Below are 23,011 nucleotides of genomic sequence, written 5' to 3'. Positions count from 1 at the left end.
AATGTCTTCGACGACGATCGCTTCTCCCTCGACGGCGAATCAAACCTCGACGTCGATGATCGCCCATGTTCTTTTGACGACGATCTTCGCCTCGAAGTATATTGACGTCGATCTTTCCTTCGACGTCGACTTCCGTCTAGATGTTGACTTCGACGTTGAACGATGATGTTTCTCCTTAGACGCCGAACGATATTTCCTAGACGGCGAACTTGGACGACGAACTAATGCGTTTCGCCGCCGGATCTTGCATCAACGTTGATTTTCTCTTGGAAGCATGAGTCTCCCTGGCCTCCTCACCTCTCAACGACGATCCCGCCGCTGGAGTCTTTGACGCCGAGCCCGACGCCGATGGAGAACACACAGGGATCAACTGCTTCGACGTCGACCGCATTTCATAAAGGCCATAAAGCCTAATCCTCTCCCTTTCTTTCACAGTCCTCTTAGAAAGGTCATTACAATGTCGACAGGAAGCAGGAGAATGAGTGTCCGGTAGACAGATGATACACACATCGTGAGTATCCGAAGAAGCCTTTTTGCCACAGGGCATGAAAAAGGCAGGCATTTTCTGACAGAAAAAAGTTTTGATATCTGTCAGCAAAATCAGGAAAAATGCTTCACCAAAAGGAGATAAGATGAAGCAAGAAATTCACTAGAAAACTAGCAATTCTTGACTAGAAAGTCAAAACTGAAGAGAGCTGAATTCCAGGGTCCTGACAGAAGGAGCCGGAAAGAACTGACCCAACTGTCACCCCTGAGGCATGATGGGATATTGGAATCAGGGCTGATTTAAAGGCACGGTGCCAGTTTTTACCTGCACAAGGCTTTTCAGTCTATGGTATTGTAATGCAATGCAGCCTACCAATGTTTTTGTGGATCTGTGTTTGGCACAGTGTTTTCTTTTCTTTCTCATGAGTTTTACCTCAAAAAAAAAAAATATAGATTTCGGTGTATTATTGGATATTTATATCTACATTGTCTAGCCTACTATGAGGGCTGCATTGCCTTGAGAGAAAAAAAAGAGTGAGTGTTTCATATATAATTTTATTATTTCCGGGGTCCCCGCACATGGGCAGGAATATTCAGTGCTTATGACTATTGATATTCTCTAATAATCTTGGCAAGGGGGGGCACATACACATTAAACAAGGTGGGGCTAAGGCAAGAGCCCCGAGGCAACCCCTTAGTAAGCTCTAAGGTATGGGAACGAAAGGGGCCCAGGTTCGCTGGTCCAGAAAGCTAGTAAGCCACTTTAATGCCTGCCCCTGCAGACCAGTCTCTCTCAATCGGTTTCTGGAGGGAGACAGTATAAAAGGCCGCTGTCAGATCCAATAAAATCAGTAGCACTGCCTTGTTGTCCATAGCCAGTTTAATGTAATCTGTACAATCGAGAGGGTGGTTTCAGTAGAGTGATTGGGTCTGAAACCAGACGGGGTAGGATCAAGGGAGCCTTGAGATTCAAGATAACACATCAGGTGAGTGTTGACTTCCACCAGTTTGCTCCTAAGCAGCAGAAGCGAAATAGGGCGATATTTGGCCATCACATTAGCGGGTATCTGAGCTTTTTTCTTGACATTGCCTCTGTTGGAGCAGAATCTATTTCAAACAGCAGACGGTCAAGTGCCTTACATTTAATGTTAATCTAATGTATTATTGGTGCTACAGACTATTAATCGAGCAGTTTAGAACTTTCAATCATAAAATTAAGCACACTTTAGGCTTCATGCTTCCTTTTGCATTACGGGAAGTTAAGGGAAAATTTCAGGAAAACTAGCCTGTCAAGGCCTTTGCCAGTTTTTCATAAATGGCACACTTTCACCTTTTATGGATTTAGCATGAGCTTGACACTGAAGTGTTTAAGGTTGATCACACAGTTGGGAATATTCTACATTTACAACAATCATGGCAGATCATACACCGAAGAACATAACATGCTTCCAAAGATTTGCTCATTTAATGTCCTTCTAAACACTACGAGATAAAGCTTTCTTTCACCATAAGAGCATCTATTTGAAAGGAAAATATGACAGGGAAAGGGTAACTGCCACAAGAAGAACACTTCACAAATAGGAAAAGTGAAGGCGGCAACAGGGAAATCCCCTCAAACATCCAAAACACATCTCAAAACAACAGATTTAAAAATTGAGACGGTGAAACAAAAAGCAGTCGAAGTTTGAGTGGTATTAAATGTGTGAAGCGAAAGTGGGCAGAACATACAGCCAAACAATCTCAGACCATTTCACTTGTAAAGTTTCCCAAATTCAGTGGATGGAGTAAAGTATTTCAGATTGACAGTTAAGCTGCCAAGATGGAAGCAAAACAGCTTCCTTTTCCGTGGAAGTCTAAGGGAGAAATTTGCAGCTTCCCTTTTCACTGAATATAGGTTCAAACCTTAGTGTCAAATTTCTGATTCTTGAGCAGCTATGCTACGAGGCTGTTATTACTTTGCTTCCCTGGTCTAGGGAGAGAACTCTGAAGAATTCACATAATTCTGAATATGCTTTTAATAAACAGCAATTAATAACCAAATGAAAATCACTCCACACATTATCCAACGATCTAAATACCTGTGTTCTCATTCTCATCAATATGTAGGTTTTAATTTTTCCATATGGCTCTGCAAGTTTGAGAACGGAGTTGTCAGAATATCCTGATTGAGGAAGATTGCTCAGATGAATAACTTTGCCAAGTTCTGGTTCAAATGTTTTCCCTGGCTTTAATTCAGGCTTCTGAAAGTAATTATTAGAGGACAAAGTTTTTAAAAAGCAGTTTTAAAACATTATGCATGTAAAATCCAATTAATGATGCTCATTTCACAACAGACGTGGTAATTTTTTCATTTAAGTAAAACCCACTTTTTGCTCTATCGTGAGCACAACTACACAAAGGTTACCTTTATTCTTTTATATTTCTGGGACAAATGCACTCGTACAGGATTCCCAAATACCAAGGCTGGATTTGTTCTATAAAAATCAACTACAGCTTCAGCATCTTCTGGATTGGACATTTCAACGAATGCCTAAAAACCAAAGAAAACAATTAACAAACGCTATACATTTAATTTTGACTATCTCCCATATAAACTAACAGACCAATATGTTAGTATATGTAACTATTCCAAGAACCAACAGTAAATATAACATGAATTTAATGGCTTGGTGTATTAAGATTAGCAACGAGACAAAGTTTTTTTATGGCTACCTTAATGGATAGTTACTGCTATTGCTACATTATTGGTATCAAGACAAATAATCATAAGCCACATACTGCATACCAACATAATCAACTGGTCTCAGATTTTGCTTTCCACATACTTAGTGACATAAAATGAGTTAGTTTGTGAACAACTTAGTAGTTGTCAATTTAGGGAGTGGTACATGTAACAAATATGAAGAAACACAGGGTAACTACTGAAGACTGAAGTCTACTAAGGACATTTTATAGTAGGTTTAACTTACGAGCACTAAACATCTTGAAGTCCATTTGTTTTACAAGAGCTTTACCATGTAGGCCTCTGTCAAATCAAAATGTAAACTGTACTTTGCAAATTAGCATTGTGACTTTTTCAAAGCGAAACTAATATCACTCCTAAACAGATCCTTAAAACGGACGTTGTCAGAGCAGGGGTCTCGAACCAGTAGCTTGAGAGCAACTGTAGCTCTCCAGCTAACTCATAGTAGCTTATTTGTGTGCAGCCCAGCTTATTAAATTCGAAAGCTTTTGCTGGGTTGAATAAATAGATCTAAAAAAAAAAAACAATACAACACTAACATTAGTTGCTCAATACAAAAAAAAGGTTGGAGGCCCCTGATAGAGCAAGCCATCACATGCTACAATGAAAGGCAACTTTATTTTGAAGCCCTGGAGTACAGATGCACCTCAAGAAGAGAAGTTTCTACTCTTCTCATTGTGCAAAAAAATATATCACAAAATGCATGTTTAAAGTTGCTGTGTTTTGATTGGGCCTCCATTAATCCCAATTACAACTGGTACCACCCTTGGCCAAAAAGGCCTTGAGCAAAGGGCTTGCTGTATTACCTCCATATTGGCAGCCGTTTTGATATAGTTCCGATATTGCGGTTGCACCCCTAGAAAATGCCTTAATAGGATCATTAGAACAAAAAATATAAAAAGTAACATTTTCAACTTTACATGTATCCTCCAAAGAAATTTGTAGCCATCAATTAAGTTATGCAATCTCTTCAGTGTACAGCAATATTAGCCAGTGTCATCTGTCAGATGTGCAATCCAGCAAAAGTATTGAAAAAAAAAAAAAAACAAAAAAAAAAAAAAAAAAAAGAGTACTCCATTAATGCAGGGGGTGTTTAACCTTTGATGAGCATACCATGGATTTCTTTCAGTCCAATCGTGCATACTACTCACAAAATATTTCAGCTGCAAACAATTCTTTGCATTAAATTTCTCAGGTTGTAAAAACTCACATGATTAGCTTCAGTCTCACTTTCTCTGCCCTCTGAAGATGGCTGCAACGCACTTAAGTACTTTCTCTGAAAGAGAAAATCTATAATTCCTTTCCCATGGAAGGTAGAGGGCCACCCGCAGTTGGAGCGGTGGTTCGACTCGGTCGCCATCAGTGTTCAGCTACAGCAATTTCGCCCAATCTCCACTACTGAATGGACTTCCACCGGAGAACCAGATTTGTGGATGGAGCAGATGGATCCAATTTCCCCTCACTATAATGCATCTCAGCTGAGAGATTATCCAACATGATGTTGGTGAAGTGATTTCTTCCTCTCCTTTGGTTGCGTTCCCCAATAATGAAAAATCGCAGGGTGGTTCACTTGTTTAAAAAAAAAAAAAAAAAATTGGATCCTTCAAGGGCAGCAAACTACAGTCCAGATCACTGTTGCCCTCCTTGGCAAGTTAGCAGAAAATCATATGTAAACAGACAGCTATCCAACTTCGGGCTTTCGTCCCTCCTACAGCACGGAGTCATCCTCGTTGCTTGCCACTGAATCAGCAAGGCAGATTATGGATGATAGTACAGTGGACAATTAAAGCCACATTTAAAACTGTCTCACAAAGTTTTGGTCAAGGGCCCTGGAGCAATTGCATCAGCGGCACAGCACTTCATTGGTTGACCCGATTCTTGCAGGAACGCACCTTCCAGGCGTCTCAAAATCAATTTCAGTCATCAATTTGCTCTCTGCAGCAAGTAGTGCCTCAGGGCTCATCTCGGAGTCAAACTCTTTTTATCGTTTATATCAGCACCAGCTGCAGTCATTAATGAGGATGATTTTACTATGATCTCATACAGCAACACAGCTCATCATAACTTTGCACAACAATAGTGAGCAATGGCCTCCTGCCTTTGTGCATGCCTAGTGGATGTTGGCACTTAGCTGGACCTTAATTGTTTGAAACTGAACGTTGAGAAGACTGAGGTCCTGGCAATGGGCAAGCATTTCAAAATATGGTTTAATGCTTTGTGGCCAGATAACTTTAGCCCTGTACCCTCTCCCAAGTCCAAGGATAAGAATCTGTGCATCTGGGAGGAGGAGCCTAGCGCGCATCCAAGATGGTCGCGTGAGCACAGGGCTCCCCGGACCCTTGCTGCTCCTCGGAATTTATCCTGAGAATATCCTGATGTGGTTTGTGGAATCTGGCAGATGAAGACCGGCTGAGCACGTATCTCTTTTCAGAACTCGAATCGGACCTGGGAATCCTGAGTTGTCGTCGTTCGAACTTTTGGGACCCACCCGACGGAGGTGCCCGGGGCGAAGGTGAACCGTGGAGCCGTGTCGTAATTGAACAACAGCGGCTGCAGTGCGGTGCCAGTGGCCGCTCTACCACTTTCGGTTTCACTTTCGTACTTCAGGGGGCTGGCCTGCGAATGCAATTGATGTGGCGGGGTATTCCCCTGGCCTCTGCGCGAGGCCTTGTCTCCACCTGCCACTAGAGTGCCCGTCGCCTTGGGTCCCCCCGCACCGCTATATTGTGGTCTATGGTGAGGCGCTGGTCTGCGGTGCCGGTCCCCCTACGACTCTTGATCGGCGATCCCCTTCGGTGTCCGTGACCACATGGGGGGCAAGGGGGGCCCCGAGGGGCGTAAGACTAAGGCCTCCCTCCGCGGGGGACCGGTCCAGGCCAACAACATGGACCGTTACACTCAGGGCAGAGGGTCCCCTGGAGCGACCGCCCCCCCCCCCCCCCGGATGCCGTCGGTGGTGGCACGACCGTCTCTCCGGAGCTCTCCCTGCAGGACATCATGGGCGCCATTGAGGGCATCAGGGAAACCATCGCCACGCAATATGAGGCCCTGGCCCGTAAAATCGACACGGTGGCGATCGATGTCACCTTAATTCGGGCAGATCTCTCCAAAACAAATGAGAGGGTACAGGCTCTCGATGTGCGGACCTCCACCCTTGGTACAGATGTGTCGGACCTGCAGGCCGCGCTTGGTGACATTAAGGCGGTCAACGACCAGATGGCCCGGCGGCTGGAGGACTTCGAGGGACGGGCCCGACTCAACAACATCCGTGTCATAGGCGTACCGGAGTCCTCCGACAGCCGCCCGGTTGACCTCCTGGTTGAGGAACTCATCCTCCAACAGTTGGCCCCTGCTGGCCTAAGTAAGTTCTTTGCCGTGGAGCGGGCACATCGAGTTCCGGGCGGTCGGCCACGGCCGGGGGGCCCCCCCCCGAGGCCTATCGTGGCCAAACTGTTCCACTATAGAGACCGAGATGCGATTCTACAGGCCTCACGGGTCCACGGCCCGGTGCGTCATGAGAACTCATCCATTAACTTTTATCCGGACTTTACCCAACTTGTTCAGAAACAGCGGATGGGATTCCAGGGGGTGAAGCGCCGTCTCCGTGAACTGGGCCTAAAGTACTCTATGCTTTACCCTGCAAAACTCCGGGTGGAACATGAGGATCGGACTGCCTTCTTTGACTCTCCTGTGGCCGTGAGTGACTGGCTGGACTCGTTGCCGGACAGAGGTGACCGTCCCGGGCCCTCTGCGGGCGCCGAAGGTGACGGGTCCCCGTTGGAGTAACTTTTGGTCCTTGATTTTGCCATTTTGCACTGTTCAGCTGGGTTTTACTTCTTTTGTTCATTTTGTCTCACTAGGACCAGTGTGGGGGGGGGACGGGTCCCTTTCCTTCTCCGGGGTCTTTTCGTAGAATGGGGTTAGTAGGGCGACAGGCACACTGCAAGTTGGGGGGGTTTTCAGGCCCGCAGGGGTGCAGGGTGGGGGGGAGTTGGGATTTTTGGGGGGGGGAGGGAGGGGTTGTTTTGCTGTGTGTTTTTTGTTTACAGGGCGAGGTATTGATTTTTGTCCAGATACGGGAACTGTGCTACTGACTGGGGGGCCTTTGGTCTATTGGAGGGGATGGGGGGGGGGACGGGTTGAGACTGATGTCATGGAACGTCAATGGGTTGGGGGATCGTATCAAACGGGGTATAGTACTGCAGTATTTGCGTCGTCTTACTCCTGATGTGGTGTTTATCCAGGAGACGCATCTGGTGGGCAATGTTTGTCATGCAATGAACAGGGGAGGATACCGCCTCGTGGCCCATTCTGGTTTCACAACTGGTTCCAGGGGGGCGGGCATTCTCCTGCGATCCTCACTTCCGTTGGATATCACTAGGGTAGTCTCGGATGACAGAGGGCGCTATGTGTGTCTGTCTGGGAGATGGGAGGGGCAGCCCCTTTCCCTGGTCTCAGTCTACGTCCCCCCGGGCCTCCAAACTCCACCTTCGCGGACTTGGGTCGAATGCTGCTTGAACTTCCGGATGGCCTTTTGCTTATGGGCGGGGATTTTAATTCGGTGGTTTCGGGTGACCTGGATCGTCACCCACCCAGGGCCCTCCCCGCTGCCCAGGCATGGCTTGGTGGCCTGCTGGATACCTTCGGCCTGGTAGATAGCTGGAGATTAATGCATCCGACCCAATGTCAGTACACTTTTCACTCTGGGGCGCATGGGAGTCTTTCTAGGTTAGACTATTTCCTTATGCCCGCGGCACAGACTAGTCGGATTCGGGAGGTTAGGCACCTGGCGCGGGGTATTTCCGATCATTCCCCGCTGTGGCTGCTCTTTGACGCCGAGACGCGGTCTGCAGGGCGGATTGCTCCCATTAACCCGTGGTACCTGAGAGACCCTATGACTCGCGACAGCCTGGTTAAGGCTATGGACCAATACTTCCTTGAAAACGAGGGGTCGGTGTCGTCCGCAATGTCCCTGTGGGAAGCCTTTAAAACCGTAATCCGCGGACACGCCCTCTCCCAGATAGTGGTGGCTAAGAAACTCAAGAGTGAGGCAGTGGTGAAGCTGGAGACTGACATTTCGGGGCTGGAGTCGGCCTTGGAGGCGGGTGTCACACCGGACGGGCTCCATGCCCTCAGCCTGAAACAGTTTGAATACAGGTCTCTTGTCACCGACGCCGCCAAAACGTTGTATAGGGAACAGCAGGGTCGATTGTATGATGCCGGGGACAAGGCGGGAAAGTTGATTGCATGGCTGGATAGGAAGGAGAGAGTGAACCGAGTGGTCCCGGAGCTGTGTGTCGCGGATGGAGTGTGTGTGACTGAGCCTGGTGAGATTGTGGAATGTTTCGCTGACCACCTCCGGGCCGTGTACTCCCCGGTGACTGACAGGGATGAAGAAGACTCTCGCCTTCTGCTGCGGGATATTGCTTTGCCCGGCTTGTCTGTCGAAGACCGTGAGCAGCTGGACGCCCCCTTGTCTGTAGATGAAATTGCAACGGCGATTCGGTCCCTTCGTTCGGGGAAGGCGATGGGCCCTAACGGGCTGCCTATTGAATTATATAAGTTGCGCCCGGATAAACTCGCGCCCTTCCTCCGTCGTATGTTTCAGGAGTCCCTTGAGGCAGGCTCCCTTCCTGACGACCAACGTCTGGCAACGATAGTCGTGATCCCCAAGGAAGGTAAGCCACGAGATCGCTGTGCCTCCTACAGGCCTATTTCGCTGCTAAATGCGGAGCCTAAAATCCTGGCGAAAGTCCTTGCCAACCGTTTGTTGAGCGTCATCTGCGATTTGATTCATCCTGATCAATGCGGCTTCATCCCTCACCGTAACACCGCTCTTAACCTGCGGCGTCTTCACGGCGCCCTCGCCAGGGCAGAGTACCTCTCCGAACCTGCCGTGCTGGTTTCTTTAGACGCCACGATGGCCTTTGACACCATCGAGTGGCCATTTCTCTGGGCTGTCTTGACCAAATTCGGCTTTGGGAAGGGATTTCTTGGCTGGGTGAAGCTTCTTTACACGGGACCCATGGCTCAGGTGGTAGTTAATGGGCGGGTCTCTCGGCCCTTCGCTCTAGGTAGGGGCACGAGGCAGGGGTGCCCGTTGTCCCCTCTGCTCTTTGCTCTTGCCTTGGAGCCGCTCGCTGCTTGGCTCCGCTGGGAGCCCTCGATCAGAGGGATCCGGTGGGCCCCGGGCTTCGAGGATCGGATCTCGTTGTATGCGGACGATATTCTCCTGTATCTCACCTCGCCGCGGCAGTCGCTTAATGTTCTCTTTGATGTTCTGACTTCCTTTGGGAGAAATTCGGGTCTAACGATCAACTGGTCTAAATCCTGTGTCTATCCTATCTCTGGTGACCCTCCTCTCTTGCCGCCTCGGCTTCCGATCCAATTATCTCTGTCCGGCTTTAAATACCTGGGAATATACGTCTCGATGGACCCGGTGGCTCGCTATGAGCAGAATCTCCTGCTCCCACTTCGGCGTTTGAGGGAGGACACGGCTCGGTGGTGTAGGCTGCCCTTGTCCCCGCTGGGTCGGGCAGCGCTGTTCAAAATGATGTCCCTTCCCAGATTTCTCTATGCACTTCAGAACTCCTTCGATGTTATTCCGGTGTCCTACTTTCGGGAGGTGGAGAGCCTGCAGAGGAGACTGGTGTGGGATGGACGGGCGCGTATCGCTCTGGCAAAGCTTACTCTCCCCTGGTACGACGGGGGCATCGCGCTTCCCGACATTCGCAGGTATTATTGGGCCTCACAGCTGTCGGCCATTAACCATGCCACGTATGCGCCTGGCTTGAATCCGGCGTATGAAATGGATAAATTCCTGCTTCCCGGCGGGAACTATAACAGGGCACTTTACTCCAGCTCGGCGGGACGGACCCTTACGGGCCCTACTAAGATTGCGGTACGGATCTGGAAGGCGGCCAATGTAGCCTTGGGCTGGAGTGAGCGATTAACATGTGCTACTCCTCTGTTTGCCTCCGATCGCCTGGGAAGCCTCTGGACAACGAAGGGGTTTGAACGTTGGGACACGATTGGTATTAGTAGAGTGGGAGACTTATGGATTAAGGGTGCTGTTAAAACATTTGCGGCGCTCCAGAGCGAATACGAACTTACGGAAAGGGAGTTCTTCCGCTACGCCCAGATTCGGCATGCCCTGCTCTCTGTTTTTGGGGAGGGGACCAATATCCCGGCTTCTTCGCCCCTCGAGGACCGCATACTCGATGGTCATGTCCCCGACAGTACTATTTCATTAATTTATAAAAAACTTATCAACAATCGGGCTGACCTCTTGGTGCGCCTCCGGGAGGCGTGGACGGGGGATGGGGTGGAACTGGACGACGAGGACTGGCAGTCCGCACTGTCGTCCCCCAGGGAAGTGGCCATTCCAGCCCGTCTCCGCCTGGTCCAACTTAAGATTCTCCACCGGGTGTATGTGACGGGTCCCCGTTTGGTCTCGATGGGATTTTCTGAAGACGGGCTCTGTAAGCGGGGATGTGGACTCAGAGCCACCTTTCTCCATATCCTTTGGGAGTGTCGCGAGGTGGCGGAATACTGGCGTCGGATTCATGTGGTCATGGGACAAGTCACCGGGGTTGTGCTGCTGCCGGAGGTGCGTCGCTGTGTCCTGAATGTGTGGGAGCCCAATGATTATAACGCGGCTCAGACTCGGTGGGCGGCCCTGGGGAACATGATTGCCAAGAGAGATATAGCGCAGCTTTGGGGTTCCCAGCGGCCTCCCACCGTGTCCGTATGGAAGGAGAACATGGACTGGTGCATGTTCAGGGAGAAGACTGTGTATGTTGCTCGTGGCAAACCGGGGGCGTGGGGTAGAATCTGGGGGCAATGGAATGCGTATCGTGGGGGTATCTGTGTTCCCCCCCTGGTGGACACCGATATTGCTTTGTCCCCCTGACCCTTGACGGTTCCCTGCGACTTTTGGGATAATCGAATATAGACATTCCTCTCCCGTGCCCCCCCCCCCCCGACCTATCATTACTCCTGCCTTTTAGTAGCTATTTGAAGATCAGAAGTAGAGTCCCCCGGATGTAGCCTTACCCACATTTTTTGCCTTTACGCCTCGCCTTTTGTTTTTATTTGTTATTTATGTTAAACCTATGTATCCTGCTTCCCTAGGACTTTCCGGAGTCATGTACGGGGCTGGACCCCGGGAGTCGACTACTGCCTTAACTCTGTATGATCCTTCCCGAATCTAGCGGCCGGCCCCGGTGGTTGTAGGCCCATTCTTGTAATTGATTTATTGTTCAATAAAATTAAAAAAAAAAAAAAAAAAAAAGAATCTGTGCATCTGGTTCCATGAGAAGCTTTTTGATGCCCAGATTAATTCACTCGCAGGAAAGTGCTTTGGGAGCTTGAAATCCCTCAAAAAATACTCCACCTCCTTCCCATCTCCACCCAAAAAACAGTAGTATAGGCGCTGGGTCTATTCAGGCTGAATTACTGTAACGTTCAGTATCTGGGCGTTACCCAAGCTCGTTTGAATAGGCTTCAACGCGTGCAGAATGCGGCAGCTCGGATGCAACTTGGGCTCTCGAGATATGCCTCCAGCAACACCGCACTGAAGAAATTGCACTGGTTACTAGAGAAACAAATACTTTTCACGGCTCGGTTACGGTTATAAGGCGCTTTCCGGTCTAGGTCCTGCTTATTTCCAAGCTATTTCCACCTCTATGCTCCAGACAGAAATCTGAGAATGGCCAAGGCCAAATTGGCCTCTGTTCCTAGATTTTGAAAAAGCCTTGAACTTGGCTGTTCCTTCAGTCACCTTACTCCTAAAATCAGGAATTCATTACCTGTGGAATTTTGCCTAGCCCACTCTGAACTGACTTTCAGGAAAAAATGAAAACCTATCTAGAACCAACAAGCCAGGTTTTCCCGGTTGTACGCAACTCCTTCTGTATTCAGTCTCCTAGAACTGGGACACTTCGTGTGAAGTAGTCATGCGCTTTAGAAATGGCATTATTATTATTAAACAAGCAGGTAAATCAAGTACGAAGAGAATGTACAGCAACAGTACAAACATGCAGCGATGCTTAAGCCCATTCTGTACTAAAATCCTTGTGTTGGCCATTGTGTACACCTGCCCCCGTTTGTGTATACAAACCAGTTAGTAACACCAAAAGTCCATGAGGTATCACCTTTTCCTGTTTAGAAAACAACTTGCAGTCAAAGGCAGAATCAAAGTTTGAGACTAACTTAAAGACCGGGACTTTCAAGACTCAGCCGTTGGTCCACCCTTCACTGTACACGCAGCACCCAGCCTGACTTACAAATTGGGACAGAGATACATCTGTAAGCAGTAACTGAAACCGCCTAAATAGGAATATCTATGGGGACCAAAGGAACTTAACTTACACTTTCATAGAACACCCTCATGGGGTGCACAATGCCCGGTCTTTAATGTAGCGCAGCCATAAAGGCAAAGGATTCCCTCTTCAGCATGGGGCTCATGTGCCCACGCTAATGAGGGATCACTCCATTTAACATTTAGCGTCAATACAACATACCAAGTAGCATTAGAACAGAGCTACTCAGCCCAAAATGTCAAAGAAGCCTGTGTATGGGCAAACATGTCGAATGGTTAAAGTCCTTTGGGAGAAGTTGCTCACCCTTACAAAGAGGAAAGGCAGTATATGCCTGCAACTGTCCAACATGGGGGAAGGACGGTCCTTAAAACCAGAAAACTCTGATAACTGTCCCAGATACTGCATGTTAGAATGCAGTCACCACATGATCTTAAAGGAGTAAGTTACTTACCCTGCAAGCAACTATTCACAGCGCGCAGTGCTTCCGATTCACATGCTATGCACACTTACCATCTAGCATTGGGCCTTGACTCTGCAAATTGTTCGAGCAAAGTCTTTAACTTTATGGTAGACGTTGTGCTTCAAATTCCCCCTCCTCTTGGTATTGCACATGTGTGAGAAAGTGCCATCTTTCTTGCATGGTATGCCCCCACTTTTTGCTAAATTGCTGAATGTACTTCGATTGAGTGTACCCTGGGTTCCTGCCAATCAGGTGCCCAGGGCCTATGTTCCTTCCTTAAACCACACAAACTCCAAATTGGCAAACCCTAGCCACATGTCAGCCCCTAGTAAATGGTACCCTAGGTACCCAGGGCCTTGTGGCCAGGGAAGGCCTCTAAGGGCTGCAGCACTCATTGTGCCACCCTCAGAGGCCCTGTACCCTTACACACACACACTGCCCTTGCAGGCTGAGTGTCTGGGTGCAGGACAAAACAAAGAGTCGACATGGCACACATCACTGTGTGCCATGCCCATCACCTACACTGCCAAGGCATATGTCAGCCACCCCTCTAGCTGGGTGCATTACGCCTATGGTGTGGGTACAGGAGCAGGAGCCCTGTGCCCCTACAGTACCCGGGTACATTCCTGGGCACTGTAAGTGCAGTGCTGTCAGTTAAGAGTACATGGTGCTGAGAGCTTGTCAAACACGAGCTCCACAGCACCATATTGGCAACACTGAAGCCTAGGAAGTTTGGTATCCAACTTCTCAGCACATTGAACCCACACTGATGCCAGTGTAGGATTTAATGTACTAAGCACCCCAGAGGGCATCTTAGAGATGCCCCCTTACAGCTAACTTACAATCCACGTCTGCTCTGAGGCTGCCACACAGCAGACACGTTGCTGGACCCCTGGGTGGGAGAGCCCCTGCTCTCCCGGGCCTGCAACAATGCACATCCTGGGTGAGGTGAGAAATCTCCTCCCCCAGGATGAGCAAAGGGAAGCTTCAAAGGCAGGTCGCCATTTGGAGTTTCCCCAGGCCACTGCAACCCCCCACTCTGGCGGGAAGCTTGGCCGGAAACCCCATACAAGGACAGGGGATGTGCCAGCCTGCCCACCCCACCCCTCAGGTGGGGGAGGCGAGGTGAAGCACATCTCCGGGCTCTCGCCATCTTGAAGATGGGAGGCCCTACCCTATCAGGATTAGGCTACTGCCCCCCTCCGACAGGAGAGAGGCAGGATAGGGGGTGTACCCACCCCAGGACGAGGACCCATTGGTCCCTGGCCTTCACCTACCTGTAACGCCCCTAAATCTAGTATTTAGGGGCCCCCTGAACCTTCCTTCCTCAGATTCCAGATAGAAAATTACAAGAAGAGCAAGAAGAACAAAGACCTGCCCTGCAGCTGCTAAAAAGAGAAGACACCAACTACTTAGGCCCCAGCCCTACCGGCCTGTCGACTCTCGAACCTGCACCAGCGCGGCATCTCTCGTGGCTAGCAACCTCACCAACCCCGGAGGACCTGGCTACCTTTTGGCTCTAAGCCCCTGGGACTCCCATGAGTAGAGGCTCTACTCAAGAACCCTATTTTTAACCCCTGGCAACAGCCCGGAACCGCGGACCCAACACACTCTGCACCAGCCAAGCCTGGCCAGTGCCGGAGTGGACAAAGACCCTGAGGACGACCCCACGGCGACTGTGACCCAGAGTCCGGCACCCAAGGACCCCCCTCGACATCCAGGAGGAAGCCTGCAGCCTCAGAACCAAGTGCCACCCCCAACCGCGATCAACCAGAGGGTAAGATTCCCGACGTCAAAAGGCACCCCTGCACCCGGCGCCCTGCGGCCCCCTGTGCCCAATCCCGGGGTACCCACCTAACCTACAACTACCCAACTTACCTCTCGAAGTGGTGGTGGCACCTGAAACATCCTCGTCCCCGAGCCTGCAGCCTTTTTCCAAACCGGAACATTCCCATTGATTTCCATTGAGCGCCAGAAGGCTCAAAATCACCCTGCACCCAGCCGCCCGAGTGGCCCTGGCAGTGCCCTCTCTACACTAACCTACTTCCCCACTTGCCCTGAGTAAGTGACCAGGAGCCCAGCTCCCACAGCCGCGTGGCTTGCCAGACAGCAGCCACCAACCAAGGCCCCCCTATCCCTCATAGGATAACATTGGGCTTAACTCTCTCTGCACCCGCTGAGGGTGAACCAACTGTACCTACCTAACACTGGAGGACCCCTGAGTCCATGCCCGGAATTTCAACTCTGCCAGTCGAGTACTTACCCTTAAACCGCTAACTTCATTTTCCTCATAGGGTAACATTGACTGGCTTTTTCAAAACTGCAAAATTCACCAAAAATCAGCCAAGTGACAAAAACGAATTTACTCACCTGCTCCTAGGTGAGCTCCCAGTGCTGGATCTTGGTGCCCAGCACTGACCCTGAAAAGTGTTCACAACTATACTTACCTCCAACTCATTTTTCTCCCATAGGAAACCATTGTCTGCTTTTCTGTGAAATTTCTTCTAAGTGTCTATTTTTGCAAATTTGAAATATTCTTTTAAAATCGTACAATTTCTGCAAACGAAATTACTTACCTGCTTTTGATAAGGACCCCAGTCCTGGGTCTAGGTACCCAGTCCTGGATTACTAAAGTAACGATAAAGTACTCTACCTGCAATTTGAATTTCTTGCCATAGAGATCCATTGAATGTTTTCTTTGAAATATTTTCTAAGTGCTAACTTTTGAAATAGCTAAATATTATTTAAAAATCATTACAGTTAAGTCGACTTTCATCACTTGATTCTGAATACTGACCCCAGGCTGGTTCTAGAAGCCAGACCTGGAATTCCAAAAGTAATCTGAAAAGTAATTTATTACAAATAACCTGAATTTACCATTGAGCTCAATGCATTGTTATGTTTAGGAAATAGGATTGTTTATTGCAACCAACTGTGACTGTTTACACAAATTTATTGCTTAAAACAAAAGTATTTATATTCAACCTCTCATTCTGAGAAAGTATATTTTTACCCCCTTGTGGTTCTAAAAATAAAACAAGCATATATTTTATATATATAAACCATTGGCCTAGAGTTCAGTTATTGAGTGTGTGAAACCATTTGCTGACTGAGTGTGTACAATAAATGCTTTACACTGTCCTCTGGTACTGCCTTACTGCTCGACCAAGCTACCACTTTTGAGAGTAAGGTCATACCTAACTTTGACCTCTATCAGCCTCTGGGGGACTGTGGACTCTGTACACCCTGTACCTATTAGGGAACAGTATATACAGAGCCACTTTCTCACAACATGTTCAACAGCTCCTTTGTTAATAGTAGTGTTTTTTCCCTGGCGTTAGAGAAGTGAGGATATAGTCTGCCAAGTTAGCTGTATGCTGTTGAACCTGCTGTTGTGTATATGTGGCACCATGCAATACCTGCCGGGGAGGCTTCGGGGTGCACGTAAATCTACAGCACTACACGCAACGAACAGATGCTTACAAGGTAAGTAACATACTCCATTCGTAGCAGATGTTGGCTGCAGATACACATGCTATGCAAAGACTGCAAAGCAGTACTCCGCTTGCGGTGGCTTTAGGCAGGAGATGGTGTAATTTATCCAAATAATGATCTGAGTAAAGCTTATTCCACTAGAGCTTGTGGTCTGGCTTATACATCCACACAATAGTGTTTGTTAAATGTGTGTGGATTTGACCATGTTGCAGCTTTGCAAATGTCCGTTAGTGGGATGTTTCGCTTTGGCGTGGAGAAGTGTGGCTCAATGGTTAGAGCGGCAGACCTCGATGCAGAGCACTGGTCCGGGACCAGGGTTCGATTCCCGTCGCGGCAGGGTCTCGGGCTATAAATTCCGCGGACCGGATATTCTCGCCTCAGAGCCTATTCTAATCATGGGTCCCACGCTGCAACTCTGGGCAATAGCTTGCTTAATCTCCACAACGGCCCCACAGCGCTGGGGATGCCTGGCTTCACCCTGGGGATGCCCAGGAGTGGACATTTCACAGGGAAAAGCCAGGAAGGGTTCCCTAGTGGTATGAATACAGCGCCGGGAGACCCCGGTCCGGGGTAGCTGTGCGCTATACAAGTACTAGCACATTTATACATTTTACTATACATCATGCGATTCCAGCTTTTGCTATTGGAGCATCCTTTTTGGGGTTTGAAAACCTGACATTGTTTTTCTGACTGCTTTAGTACTCTCTGTATAGTAAATTAAAGCCATTTTGTAATCTAATGTATGCAAGCCTCTTTTAAAACCGTTTCTGGCTTTTGGAAAGAAAACTGGCAAGTTCAAGGTCTTATTTAGGTGAACAGGTAATGCGACCTTGGACAAACTTAGGGTTTGCGCCAAACTTAGCAGTCGGACTTTAGTCATGGGACACTTGGAAGTAAGGTTCTTCTATTGTGAGTGCATGTATTTCACTCCCTGTGTAGTGATGTAACTGCAACAAGAAATGCTGCTTTCTATGTTAGAAATTGTGATCTGCGGTTGTGCATGAGTTCAAAGGTTGTAGACATTAGCCTTGTTCGTACAATGTTTAAGCCATATGCAAATCAGTCTTGACCCTAAACCACATGGGAACAGTCCAGCACGAACTGCCAAGCCAGGTCTTTCCTGGACCGGAAACAGGCATCCTGGGACTGATTTGCATATGGCTGGATCCAAACTGGGTTGGCGAAGTGAGCTACAGAACGATTATGGATTTCACCCTGATCTGTGACTGGGGGAGTGTGTCTGTAAAGTTACAGCACTCCGTCCACCATCGCCTTGTGTTTACTTTGTTCACCCCTTTTCATTACAGATGAACGGGGTCCTTTTTGAAAGAAAACGGAAGGTAAAAGAGCTAATATCGTATGGCAGAATGAAAATAGACTTGATTAACAGGTTTTTGCCACATAAATATTATTAATATGGTTTGGCAACATTTAGTTTACCAATGTAGTTATTATTAGGCACAAATGACATGAGAATTCATTCGAAAAAAAGCGTTTGACTAGATGTACGAGATATATAGACCTTTAGATAGGTCATATATGCCCAATTGGGCAGAATTGTGTAGTGATTTAATGCACATGCCCACTGGGGCAAGACGATAAAAACGTAAATAAGATAAAGCAACGTTATTCCAAATTGATGAATCTGTAAAAAATTGATTTGTCAGCACTCCCCTTGTAAGGATTTATAAATGCTTAGATATATGTACAGAACACAACATTGTTTGGAAGATGTAGTGCTCAAAGCAGTGCTAGAAACTGAAGCCAACCAGACCAGAATAGTAATTATTTTGCTTTAGGTGATTGTAATTAGCTTTATGTTGGCGGTAACGAATTATTCAACATCGGAATACCGGTACAAGTATGTTTTCCATGGTATTGGTTTTACAGAATCACGTGATTTGTTATATAGTCGAGAGCAAAACTGCTGTGAACAAGGAGTGTAGCCCTCAGAAATGCGTAGAGGAATGTTGTTGCAATTAAATTAAAGCACGCTTGAAATTTCATTTGAGCCGCGGTTTGTTCGGTTCTCGATTGGACGACAGGATTCTTGGATTTACCCAGCCGCAGGAACACCTTAACAAAGAGGCTCGGGATAGATCGACCTTAGACCTATGGAAATATAGATATATACACACACACCCACACACACTCCCACAGTGGGTAGAAAATGTCTGATGTTGATAAAGGAACATCCACAATAAAGGTATTAAAACACAAAGGAAATTAAAACATTACCTCATTGATTTTGTTCAAAATCAAATGATTTGTTATCAGTCCAAATGGCTCACAAAGCTGCAACAGTTGATATCTCAGGTTTTTCCCCCTTTCAAAATCCATAATATGAACAACACGGCTAGTTTCCTAAGTAGGAGACAACAGTATACAATTAAATATACATATAAAAAAAAATCATTAAATGTTTAGCAAAGGAAACAAAAGTGGGCTCACTACCTGGACAAATCTGTCCAGTTTAAATTATAACCACCTGCTGCATAAAAATGATCTGCTGGCAAAAGTTTCTGCTAACTGTAAAACATTCCCCCTTTCTTCCACCACATACAATACCACACCCCACATTCTTAATAGGGGTTTTCAAACCATATACACCATAGTTCCTATCCCACCTATAATTAATAAAATAAAGGGAATATGCTACTTACCAGTATGCATCTGTTCTTGGCATGTAGAGCTGCAGATCTATACACTGTGCATTGATCGCCATCTGGTGTTGGGCCCGGATGTTTGTAGTTTGTTTTTCCTCTTGGAAAGTCTTTGGAAGTCACGAGGTCGGTGACTCCTCATTGTTTTTCGCCAGCAGGGAAAGTTGAAGCGTAGTAATAACAGTAAAGAAACCCATGTGTATTGTATCTAAATAAGCTAAGTCTGGACCGGATACAGGTAGCCGGGGAGGCGGGTGGGCGTGTATAGATCTGCAGCTCTACATGCCAACAACAGATGCATACTGGTAAGTAGCATATTCCGTTCGAGGCATATGAGCTGTAGATTATACACTGTGCATAGACTATATAGCAGTACCCAACCCTAGCGGCGACCACCGGCACCCGTTGCAGTTGTTTGGAACAGTGTTTTTAGTACAGCCTGGCCCACACTAGCTTGTTGCTTGGTTTGCACATCTACACAGTAATGTTTAGTGAAAGTGTGCGGTGTTGACCATGTCGCTGCTTTGCAGATGTCATCTAATGGTATGTTCCCTAGAAAAGCCATAGAAGCCCCTATCTTCCTTGTAGAGTGGGCTTTTAGGGGGGGGGGGGGGGGGGGGGGGGGGGGAGAACAGATAGCGTTCGTTTTGCTTTGTGGTAGCAAATCTGTATGCATTTTACAATCCACCTAGCTATCCCTGATTTAGAAATAGGGTTGCCTTTATGTGGTGGAGAGAAAGACAAATAGCGGTTTGGTTTTTCTGAAAGGATGTGTTCTTTGGATGTAGTAAAGTAAGGCCCTTTTAACATCCTGTGTGTGTAAAGCCCTTTCCGCAACGGTTTGAGGTTGTGAGAAAAAGACTGGTAATTCTACCGACTGGTTGAGATGGAAGGGAGAAATGACTTTGGGTAGGAATTTTGGGTTGGTGCGGAGTACAACCTTGTTCTGATGCATTTGGAGAAAAGGTTCCTGTATAGCGAGTGCTTGTATTTCACTAACCCTTCTAAGGGAAGTGATGGCCACTAGAAAAAGCTGTTTTCCATGTGAGAAATTGCAGCTCACATTTATCCAATGGTTCAAAAGGCGGTCCCATTAGCCTTGTGAGAACTACATTCAAGTTCCAGACAGGTGAGGGTGGTACTCTGGGTGGAATTACTCTTTTGAGGCCTTCCATAAACGCTTTGATGGCAGGCACCCTGAAAAGCGATAGGTGCTGCCTATTCTGTAAGTAAGCAACAATTGCTGCAAGGTGTAACCGAATGGATGTATATGCTAGGTTACACCTTTGTAGATGAAGCAAGTAACATATGATGTGCTGTATGGACACATTTAGAGGGTTGATTGTGTTATGGCAGTAAACAACAAATCTTTTCCACTTTGCAGCATAGCATGCCCTAGTGGTAGGGCGTCTAGCTTCTCTGATAATATTCATGCAATCAGGGGGAAGGTTAAGGTATCTGAATTCTAGGACCTCAGGAGCCAGATCGCAAGGTTGAACTGAGCAGGGTCCGGGTGCCTGATCTCTCCATGGTTTTGGGTTGGGAGGCATGGTGAGAGGTGTAACTTTTGGTGTGGTACTACTGAGAGTTCCAGTAGTGTGGTGTACCACGGTTGTCTGGCCCATGTTTTAGCTACCAGGATGAGCGTGAGGGAATGCTGTTGCAGCTTTCGCACCACTAATGGAATTAGTGGGAGAGGTGGGAAAGCGTATGCAAATTTGTCTGACCAGTTCATCCATATCGCATTGCCTTTGGACAATGGGTGTGGATATCTGGCGGCGAAGTTTGGGCATTTTTTGTTTTCGTGGGTGGCAAAGAGGTCTGTATGAGGATGCCCCCACTTCTGAAAGAACGGGTGAAGAACCTGTGGGTGAAGTTCCCATTCGTAGGTATGAATTTTTGTCGCAAAGCCTGAATGCTTGCAATCCTGGCCGGATTGGGGTAGGCTATTGCTTTTGAGGTGTGTATGGTGGCACCGAGGTATTGTTTTATGTGGGATGGTGTTAGCTGGGACTTTGTGGTTCACCGTGAAGCCTAGTTGGTGAAGTAGTTGGATTGTGGTGGCGGTGTGGTGTACACATTGATTGTATGAAGTGGCTTTTATCAGCCAGTCGTCCAAGTATGGGAAGACGTGAATGTGCTGTCTTCTGAGGTGTGCCGCCACTACCGCTAGGCACTTGGTGAATACCCGTGGTGCTGTTGTGACTCCGAATGGGAGCACCTTGAACTGGTAGTGTTGTCCATCCACTACAAATCTGAGTTATTTTCTGTGAGCATGGTGTACTGGAATGTGGAAGTATGCGTCTTTCAAGTCCAGTGTGGTGAGAAAGTCGTTCTGGGAGAGGAGCGGAAGTACCTGCTGAAGTGTTACCATGTGAAAATGGTCTGAGTGTATGTATGTGTTTAGGGGCCGGAGATCTAGAATAGGTCGTAGAGTCTCGTCCCTTTTTGGTATTAGAAAATATAGGGAGTAGACCCCTAAATTTTGCTGATTGGCGGGAACTTGTTCTATTGCCTGTTTTTGTAGGAGGGAGATTACCTCCTGTTTTAGAAATGTGGAATGTTCTTGTGACATTGGGCGTTGCCTGGGTGGAATGTTGGGGGGGGGGGGGGGGTTGATGTTAGTTCTAGGCAGTAGCCTGACCGAATTATTTGGGTCACCCATTTGTCTGAGGTGATGGTCTCCCAGACATGAAGGAAATTTTGTAGTCTGCCCCTGGCCGGAGTGGAATGGTCTGAGGGGAGAAGGGGGGGGGGGGGGGTCATTGGGTAGGAGGTGTGGCAGAACGGGCGTGGTTTGTTTTGCCTCTGCCCTTGTTGTTTTTACCCCTTTAGCCGCCTCTTTGGTAACATTTTGTAATGGTGGTAAGAGTAGGGGATTTGTATGATGTGGACGCTGTGTCCGAGGAGTAGCCTCTGGATGTACTCCGAAAGGAGGAGCAGCGAAAGGAGCGTTTGGGCGGGTGAGACTGTGGCCCCCATGGATTTTGCGGTATCCGTGCCCCTTTTCATCTTTTCTAAGGCCTCACCCACCTTTGGCACGAATAAATGTTCCTGGTCAAAGGGATGGTTAAGGATGGAGGCTTGTACTTCTGGTTTAAACCCAGATACCCATAACCAAGCATGGAGACGGAGAAGAAGGACGCTGGTGTTGATGGCCCTGGAGGCTGTGTCTGCTGCATCTAGGGCACAACGTATGGAGGTATCTGATTTTTTTACCCTCTTGAATTAACTCGTTGGCCCTAGCTTTATATTTTTCAGGGAGATGGTGCATTATGCTTTCCAATTCGTCATAATGAGCCCTGTCATATCTGGCCAGCAGTGCCTGAGTGTTTGCTATACGCCATATGTTGGCCACCTGGGATGCTGTGCGTTTGCCTGATGCATCTAGCAGTTTTGATTCCTTGTCAGGTGGTGGATCATCACCCGACGCTTATGAATTTGCCCCTTTACGTGCCGTAGATACTACCAAGGTATCTAGTGGCACTGGTCCTCTGATGTAAGAGGGATCTGAGGGAGCAGGTTTGTATTTTTTTTCAATACGTGGGTTAATGACCCTGGCTCCAACTGGGTCTTTAAAACTTCTGCCACATGCTTCACCACCCCTTTGAGCATGGGCAGTATGCAGGTGGACCTATGTGAAGTATCAAATGTGTCTAGGAGGAAATCTTCCTCCACGGGGTCGGTATGCAAGTCCACCCCGTGATAATGTGCTGCCCTTTGCAGAAGATGGCTGAACCCTAATGAATCTTCTGGTGGAGATGGCCTAGAAGGGTAAATAACGTCTTGTGGGACGTTGGGGATATCTGGTATATTGTAATCGTCCCATGGATCTGGGGAT

The 23,011-nt window shown here is 47.7% G+C and overlaps 1 protein-coding gene across 4 annotated transcripts in view; it reads right to left on the bottom strand.

The window, feature by feature from the left end:
- Positions 1 to 23,011, bottom strand: part of MATR3 (matrin 3) — a 225,390-nt gene that overhangs the window by 157,023 nt on the left and 45,356 nt on the right. For all 4 annotated transcript variants that reach the window (XM_085617886.1, XM_085617885.1, XM_085617887.1 and 1 more), the window contains 3 exons: positions 18,746 to 18,871; positions 2,891 to 3,016; positions 2,565 to 2,726 (listed from right to left, as the gene is read on the bottom strand). In XM_085617886.1, the coding sequence (XP_085474012.1) occupies positions 2,565 to 2,726; positions 2,891 to 3,016; positions 18,746 to 18,871 (414 nt within the window). The remainder of the gene's footprint in view (positions 1 to 2,564; positions 2,727 to 2,890; positions 3,017 to 18,745; positions 18,872 to 23,011) is intronic.

Source organism: Triturus cristatus, chromosome 7 (assembly GCF_964204655.1).
Source record: "Triturus cristatus chromosome 7, aTriCri1.1, whole genome shotgun sequence".
Taxonomy (NCBI): Eukaryota; Metazoa; Chordata; class Amphibia; order Caudata; family Salamandridae; genus Triturus; species Triturus cristatus.
The sequence above is the reverse complement of the archived record's forward strand: the minus strand, read 5'-3'. Positions and strand labels throughout refer to the sequence as shown.